This window comes from Cicer arietinum, chromosome 3 (assembly GCF_000331145.2).
Source record: "Cicer arietinum cultivar CDC Frontier isolate Library 1 chromosome 3, Cicar.CDCFrontier_v2.0, whole genome shotgun sequence".
Taxonomy (NCBI): Eukaryota; Viridiplantae; Streptophyta; class Magnoliopsida; order Fabales; family Fabaceae; genus Cicer; species Cicer arietinum.
The window spans coordinates 3,879,242-3,888,163 of record NC_021162.2 but is presented as its reverse complement, the minus strand read 5'-3'; the positions used below and the strand labels follow the sequence as shown (position 1 = coordinate 3,888,163).

General features: G+C 33.6%; 1 protein-coding gene across 4 annotated transcripts in view; it reads left to right on the top strand.

The window, feature by feature from the left end:
* The first annotated feature begins 934 nt into the window (after positions 1-934).
* LOC101495625 (SNF1-related protein kinase catalytic subunit alpha KIN10) overlaps positions 935-8,922 on the top strand; it is a 9,037-nt gene continuing 1,049 nt past the window's right edge. The window contains exons 1-10 of one of the 4 annotated variants that reach the window (XM_073366117.1): positions 935-1,195; positions 4,249-4,446; positions 4,710-4,894; positions 4,977-5,159; positions 5,363-5,494; positions 5,729-5,914; positions 6,264-6,353; positions 6,422-6,505; positions 8,354-8,491; positions 8,806-8,922. In XM_073366117.1, coding sequence (XP_073222218.1) covers positions 4,257-4,446; positions 4,710-4,894; positions 4,977-5,159; positions 5,363-5,494; positions 5,729-5,914; positions 6,264-6,353; positions 6,422-6,505; positions 8,354-8,491; positions 8,806-8,922 — 1,305 coding nt within the window. In that variant the 5' untranslated portion in view covers positions 935-1,195; positions 4,249-4,256. The other 3 variants (XM_073366116.1, XM_073366119.1, XM_073366118.1) reach the window with 3 other exon arrangements.

Here is an 8,922-nt window from a genome sequence, read left to right as displayed (position 1 = left end):
ATTTATGACAATTATATAAAAAAAAGTATGAGGTTCTGTTTTCGATTTAAAAACTACTATAATTTAACTAATTTAATTAATTACTACTATTTATTTATAAAAAAATATATCTCTTTTAAAAAAAACATAATTTATTGTATAAATTATAAAAAGATTATTACATAATTAAATGAGTAATATATATTTGATTATTAGTGTATGATTTGAAAACCTTCAAGATAAAAGAGGGAGAAAACTATAGTACAATAATTTTAATATAATATTTAAGAGATAAAATTTATGATTGATATATAAAATGATATAATTGCATTATATCATATTATATGTGTTAAATGAAGTTATAGAAAACATTTTATAATAAATAAATATAATTTTATCTTTAAACTATAATTCAACTAACAAATTATTAGGTTGAATGTATTCTCTCAAATTTAAATTCGGGACATTGTATTTGTGTATATGAATTTCTGGTAGTATTTATTATTCTTTTCCCAACAAAAAAAATTGATTTTTTTATATAGCTATATATATTAATATAATAATTATGTGACTCATATAGATTCAAAAATATTCTATTAGTCTTATTTAAATTGAATTTAAATTTTTTAAAAATGGAAGTTGTTTTGTAATTATATCTCAATCCACAACTACAAGAGCATCTTTATATAAGAATCTAGGTTCTAAACCGAAATTTCCATATTATATGAAATCATTTACTTTGAATAAATATTTTATTTTAGATGTGTTTTTGTTTTATCTAGACAAGATTCTTGAAATAAACTATTATAATAAAAAAAGTAAAAATAAATATTAATTAACAAAAATAAAAATTTAAAAATAAAAAAGAAAGTAAACTCTTTAACCAAACAAATTAACACAAATGTTTTGAAAAATGTTCATACTACTCATCCCACTTTACTCGTGGTTTAGTGTAAGATTAGGGAAACCAATTTGCACAAACAACCTCACACGAAACGCACCCTATTTTGTCGTATTAGCATTTTTACAGAAGCTTGTCACGTTGATGATGCAATCTTCGAACCAAATATAACACGATGCTTCTTTCTTCAAACTTCTTCACTTCTTCTTCTTCTTCTTCTTCTTCTTCTTCTTCTCGATCCCAATCTCAATCTTCATCTTTCTAGGGTTTTTCAATTTCACCGTTCACAGCTCCATCAACACCACACCTTCCTTGGTAACTAGCTCTTCTTCACTCTCCTTCCATTTTCAATCCCGATACTTAATCTCTCTCTCATAATTTTTCGTGTTGATGTTTTTTGTCTTATTTTTGAAATTGAAAGCATATGTTTTTCGATTTGAAGCACGATATTTTCACATTTATTTTGCTTGTAGTTAATTGATGTCTTATGGCTATGATTGTGAAGATTTTGGTTGACTTGTTCTGAGAAGATTTCTTTATTTTCTTTTAATTAATTCATATATGACTGTTTTCTTTTATGCTGTGTTATTTAGTTGCATAGATTTTTTTCTTTATGGTTTTTATGATTGTTATTAATATTTGCCGATTCTAAATTCAGTGGTAGATGTATTTTCTAGATGATGATAACGTCTGTGAAGTCTGTTGTTTATAAGATTTTAGTTAGCAGCTTTCTTTGTGGTTGCAAAAACAGTGTAGTCAATGGCATGCCTGAGGTGAGGCTCCTGAAGGGGTAAGTGATTGAGTTGCTCAGTTGAGCTGCCATTTCAGTTTGTGTCTTTCGTGCTATGCTCATGTTGGTCATCTATGAAGAACATGCAAAGACACTAGACATGACATTGACATTGATAATAATTTGATGAAATGAATGTGATTGAATATAAGCACATGTGCCAATGTCGTGTTTGGACATACCTTTAGTATGAAGTTTTACAGCTACATAGTACATAGTTGATAACTACGAAGGTCCACCATCCACCCGTCTAAGGGAGGGATTGTTTGGTTTGGTGTTGATAGCAACTCTAATTTGTAGCTTTGGCGATGAATGTGGACTATCGTGTAAACAAATATGCACTAACTTGCTAACTGTGATGGTAAAATGGCGAAATTGTCAGAATATTGGAAAAACACTTCCTTTTGCTCTATTTAACATAATTGGCACCCATGATAGAAGTTTTAGTTTGTTTCAAGTTATGTGTCACCCTAGTATTAGAATATATAAAAGTTTGTGTATTTGTATTCTGTGTTTGTACATGTTTATAGCTACAGTGCGTACATACATTTGCTAGTTAAAAGTCTGTTAGAGTAGCAATTAAGCAACTTCAATTTAGCTAGAATATCTGACTAAGTACTTTTACTATTTACATCTGAGGTACTCAACTCAGACAACCAGAATGCAAATGATATTTTTCAGATTCACTTTAAATCTACTTTTCTCCTAAATTCTCTTCCATATCAGTTTCTTTGATGTTGTGAAGCTTGCAATGCCTAAGCCTATGGCTTTGGATTCTCCACTTCCATTTTACTGATCCTCACTGGAAGATATGGTGCTACCTCCACCTATGCAAATAAGGTTATTTAATTATCTGTTATTGCCTCGTTTTACAAACCTGGAGCTACAATTAGTTATATACGAATGGAGTAATAAGATGTCCATATTTGGACTCTCACAGTATCTTTGTGCTTTGTAAGTTGAACATCTAGAATATTTTTTTGAATTTATACTACAAATGGAGTAGTTAATTTAAGCGACAGATTTATGCATATTAGTCAGATCTTTCATTGTTTTCTTCCTTTTTCTGATATTGACACTTTTCTTCAAGGTTGATATTGGAGCATGAGTCCCAATTGGCTGAATGTAGGTGAAGCTCCCATTTAAAGTAGATGCTTTCTCCTCTTAACATTCTGGATTTTAGGAGTGCACTTTCCTCTATGTTAAAGTGGTCTCTGACCTCAGTTTCTCCACTTCCTTGATGTTGATAATTGATATATGCCAGGGCATTATTCCTGCATTGGCTGGTTGTGAGACATGCGAGTCCCATTTAAAGTAGATGCCCTCTCATCTTAACAGTCTGTCTTTAGAAGTGGGCTGACCTCTATATTGTTCAGTGATGTGTGTGCTTTGCGCCACCCCTTTCCAAATGTGTCCAAACCCCTTAGCATCCTAAGGGTGCCTTTTGCCTCCCTTGTGAAAAAAAATTATTTCTTGAGCCGTTCATTAAACACAGGAAAATTATTTCTGGCTGCAATATATCCTTTGCGTAGTGGTGCCTTCAACCTCCCATAAAGTAGGAGATCTCACAAGTTTAAGGCTTACAGATAGGTTTGCTATTCCTAGTGCACGAGGATACCAACATTGTGGGGTCTTGGCTGAGCTAGATGTACAGTGTCTTAACTGTAACCGTGGCATAGAGGCATTTTTTTCTGCCACTAGAAATAGTGACATCAAATTACACGGCAACAACCTTACTGTCACACCATGTCTAAACTCTAACCCTCTCATGAAAGTACAGTACCAGTGAAAAAAAAGGAAAGGGTAGATGTTATATTGTTACTAGATTTTTTTAACTTCTACTTTTCACTCACATTAATGCACGGTATCATTGAAAAAAGGTAAGATAAGATGTTTCAATGCTACTATTAGTTTAACTTCTACTTTTCACAATTATTCTGTCAGTGTATATATTGTTGAATTGTCTTCTTTTTTGATGAAAGAAGAAAATTTATTTTTTAGTAGTTATCTTTTGGATTTTGTCTTGGAATTCAATTAGCCAGGATCTTATTTTTTTTAATTGCAACAATAAATGAGAAAATTGCTCAAAATTGTAATGGTGTTCTGGATACTATTTTATCCGGTTATGTTTTCGATTTCATTCATTGTATATCAGTCATGATACACCCATTTACTATTGTTTAATATTAACAATTATAATTTTTAGTTGCCTAGACTTTATCTAACAGGGTTTCAATGTGTGGACTACCCAATGGGATCTAACCCTCCTAATTTTCTAAACCCCTCCTCTATTGGTAAAGGTTGGATTAGAATATAGTTTCTTGCTCTGACTGAAATGAAACCCTTATGAAATGAAAGAGTGGGTATGACAATAAAATTTGTACAGGTGCTTATAGCTATATCAAAACCCTTGTGACAACTTGTGGATAGTTGTGTGTTCCTCGTTCTACTCTGGTATATCTATTTGTTTGATGTCTAAATCTGATGATGTCCTCAATATATCTTGCACTTGATTATGCATGTAGATTGTAGATATAGTTTTGTGTGTGATTTGTTTCTTCCATAATTTTGCCTCCAGATTTAAAAATGGATGGACCAGCTGGCAGAGGTGGTTCAGGTGCAGACTTGTTTTTACCAAATTATAAATTGGGAAAAACACTTGGTATTGGATCCTTTGGCAAGGTAAAAATTGCTGAGCATGTATTGACTGGTCATAAGGTTGCCGTCAAGATCCTTAACCGTCGCAAGATAAAGAACCAGGAAATGGAAGAAAAAGGTTTGTATTGTTTTTTATCAATAATTTTAAATCTTCATCAAATTGTGGATCTTTTTTTTATATATATATTTACAATTTTGTTGCAATTTCATTTTGTTTTTGTGAATATTGTGGGCCTTTTCTAATGCTGTGGAGTTTGAGGGGAAATATAACCGATTTCCTTATTCTTTAGTTTATGTAATCTTCTGTTTGCTCCTGGTCTGTCTTGTTAATTAAATATGCTTACAATATTTTCCCTCTTGTTTCTTCCAAATTTATTGCAGTGAGAAGAGAAATAAAAATTTTAAGATTGTTCATGCATCCTCACATTATAAGACTGTATGAGGTCATAGAAACTCCAACTGACATATTTGTTGTCATGGAGTATGTGAAGTCTGGGGAGCTATTTGATTACATTGTAGAAAAGGGTAGGTTGCAAGAAGATGAAGCTCGTAATTTTTTTCAGCAGGTAGGATTATTTACTACTTTGTGTACTTGATAAACTTTTGCTGGTAACAGATTATTTAAGCTAGCTTCTGTTTTCGGACCAGATAATATCTGGTGTTGAGTACTGTCACCGGAATATGGTTGTTCATAGAGACCTGAAGCCTGAAAATTTGCTTTTGGACTCTAAGTACAATGTCAAGATCGCTGATTTTGGATTAAGCAACATAATGCGTGATGGGCACTTTCTGAAGACCAGTTGTGGAAGCCCCAACTATGCAGCTCCTGAGGTTTGAAATTCTTTGATTTGTAATGGAATGCACGATAATAATGGCTGTTATTATTATTATTATTGTTATTATTATTATATTATTATTAATATTGTTATCATCATCGTTGTCATCATCATTATTATTATTTGTGTGTGTGTTACACACATATTTTCTATTTCTTGTGATTGATGTTTCTTGGTTAAACATTTTCTTTTTCACAGGTTATCTCTGGGAAACTGTATGCTGGACCTGAAGTAGATGTCTGGAGCTGTGGTGTAATTTTATATGCTCTTCTTTGTGGAACTCTTCCTTTTGATGATGAAAACATTCCAAATCTCTTCAAGAAAATTAAGGTATTGCCGATGTTTATTTTATTTTTGTAATTAATAATTAATTATTGATTTGGATATTATTCATACTTATTTAATAGTAGTTTTATATTCTGTTGACAACTTTGAAGATGAATTAAACCATTATGTATCCGTATAAAGGTACTACTTTTTGAGAACCATACATTCCACAAATAAGATTTGTTTGTTAAATGATGTTGCTGTCAGAGTTTGATCATCACATATTATTTTATATAGGGAGGAATATACACTCTTCCTAGTCATTTGTCACCGGGTGCTAGAGATTTAATACCAAGGATGCTTGTGGTTGACCCAATGAAGAGGATGACCATACCTGAGATCCGCCAACATCCGTGGTTCCAAGCCCGTCTTCCGCGTTATTTAGCTGTGCCGCCCCCCGATACAATGCAACAGGCTAAAAAGGTTTATTTTGACATCCATTGGGTTATCCCATTTTTTCTCTCCTATTTCACTCTTCTGCAAAATTATATTCTATAGTTAATGCAAAAGGTTGCTTTTTTATTCTTCATAGTTAAAAAAAAGATTAACGTTATGTGAAAATTCTTTGTTTCAAACCTTGGGAACTACACAAACCACATGTCTTCAGGGTTGTGGTGTGGTGTCTTTCAGCTATTTTCTGTCTGTTTTCAATCTTTTACAGTTTAAATACACACAAACATATTGTGGATAAAACGGTGTTTGTTACTGGATATTATAAATTATAATCAATGCAAACTGTCAAACTGAACTGAAAGTTATTATGGTTGTGTAGATTGATGAGGAAATCCTTCAGGAAGTGGTGAATATGGGATTTGACAGGAATCAATTGATTGAGTCTCTTCGCAACAGGATACAAAATGAGGTTTGCACCTATCATTTTCTCCTTGTGTATCTGCCAGATTTTTTCTGATTACTGGCCATATGTTCCAGGGTACTGTGGCGTACTATTTATTATTGGACAACCGATTCCGTGTTTCCAGTGGCTATCTTGGAGCTGAGTATCAAGAGTCCATGGTGGGTTTCTTTTTAGCTTAACTACTCAAGATTTCATTAGTAGTCTGTCCTAATGAAGTGATTTAGCTTATTAATCAGTCAGAGGACATTGTTCTCGGATTTGTGTAAATTATATGCTTAGCCATATGGATTTATTGTTATGTACTGTATGAGTTTTGTGTGAATGTTAGGAATTTAATCATTACATGGGTGCAAGTCAGGAAAATGGGAAGGGACAGTAAGCTGCATGGGAAATGTGGTGAAAGGAATTTAATCATTACTTGGGTGCAAGTCAGGAAAATGGGAAGGGACAGAAAGCTGCATGGGAAATGTGGTGAAAAAGTGGGGTAACTTTGTAACAACCTCCTAATGAAGTAAGTGAGGGAAGTGTTATTAAACTCAGGACAGGTCATTGACTCTATTGGGGTACTGGGTCAGTGGTCGAATTAGGGGATCACTAATTGGACCACATGAGATGGTATGTATCAAATTATTTACTATTATACTATATATGAGAACATATCAAATGAGAGGATGTATTATAATGAGAGATGAGAAGATTAAATTTGGACCATACAATCATACATGGATGGTCATGATTGAAAGTAATTTAAGTGTCACATGGCCACTTAAAAACTTCACATGACTTTTTGTTTTAATCTTAGCCCTTCATGATTTGATCAATGGCTAAGATTCATTTCTTTCATCTCTCATTATAACACATCCTCTCATTTGATATGCCCCATATATATATATATATATAGTATAAAAGAAAATAATTGAATGTATATATCAAGGTTTACCATAAGCTGGTCTTGGTGCAGTGGCAAATTTGCTTTGTTGGCATTGTGTAGATGCAGAATCGATTCCCAAATATATACACACGCACACACACACCAAAGGATATAGCATATGCTGGTCCTGGTGCAGTGGCTAATTTGCTTTGTTGGCATTGTGTTGATGTGGATTCAATTCCCATTCTAACTCCAAGCCTACTGGCTACAACTTCTGGGTCTACAATAAATAGTGCGCTTTCGCCTTATAGCAAGTAGTGTGCCATCAATGTGACTTAACTTTTGTCGTTTATGTTATTTTTTATTTATGATATTTAAGTTAATTTATTAAGGCCCAAGCCCATCGCTCTAATTCTAAATGTCTTCCATTTGATACATTTCAACAAAGCTGCCGTTTAGTCTCTATGATTTCTGCGTTTTCACCAGTTCTTTCGGTTTGTATTTGTTGTTCTTCCATGCTTTTCTTCCTTGTTTCTATTTCTTTTCTTTCTATTATTTCTGGTTTCACTCTGATTCCTTTTTGCAATATATTTACCAAGTTCATTTGCAAAACAAGTACGAAGTTTATCAGTTCGATCTTGTTTATAGCCAGTTGATTGAGGTCACCACCGGCTCGATTGCATATCCGATCTACTGACATGACCAGAGCGGTGGTGTATCCGGTTTCTGGTCAAATAAGATTGACCCGTCATGTGTTGTTTTATAACCATGTATGAGGGGATGGGAGAAAAGGGATTCAGATAGAATAAAAGGAGAGAAAGGAAAGGAGAGGGGCAAGGAAAAATCAAGAGAAGGAGAGAGGAAACTTGCCCCTCAAAGCGGTTGCTGCATTTTGGGTTTGAGTGCTGAATTCGGTTTCAGCTCAGTAATTTCTATAATTTGGGTGAGGTTCATATTAGTCAACCATGTCATCAAGTTTATCTGCCTAGCTTGAACATGACCCTTTGTGGATCTATTAACCATGGAATTGCTTGTTCCGTGTTCTTAGTTGATCTTATATTTCAGTACTTCTTTGCATGTCTTCTTTTTAATTGATATTACTCATTAGTTTTGGTTTTATAATGTGACTACTTAGGACTCTACTTTTAACCAAATGCACCCCAGTGAAGTTGCTTCTTCAGTTGTTGGACATCGTTTTCCAGGCTATATGGATTATCCAGGAGCAGGATTGAGACCACTCCCTGTTGAAAGAAAATGGGCTCTTGGGCTTCAGGTATGGCGACCACGTGATGATCTAGATTTTTGGCAGAAATAGTTGTTGGATTTATTTTATTTGTCTAATTTGTTCCATCTCTTCCATGAAAGTTTGAGCTGTTGAGTTTGTTGCTCCTTCCTTTCCTCTTTGGACATGTGCACTTTCGATATTCCTGTTGTCAAAAATAAACTTTCCAAATATCTATGTGGTTGTTAGGTGAAGATGCATAATTTTGTATGTAACAGCTTCTTAGCTGTTAATATATGCTGTCAGAAAATTGTAGCTATAATGTTTTGTTGGTAGTTACTTTCTTGTTTTATAACTTGTGACAGTCTCGAGCTCATCCTCGTGAGATCATGACTGAGGTCCTTAAAGCTCTGCAAGAATTAAATGTTTGTTGGAAGAAAATTGGGCACTACAACATGAAGTGCAGGTGGGTTGCTGGCATT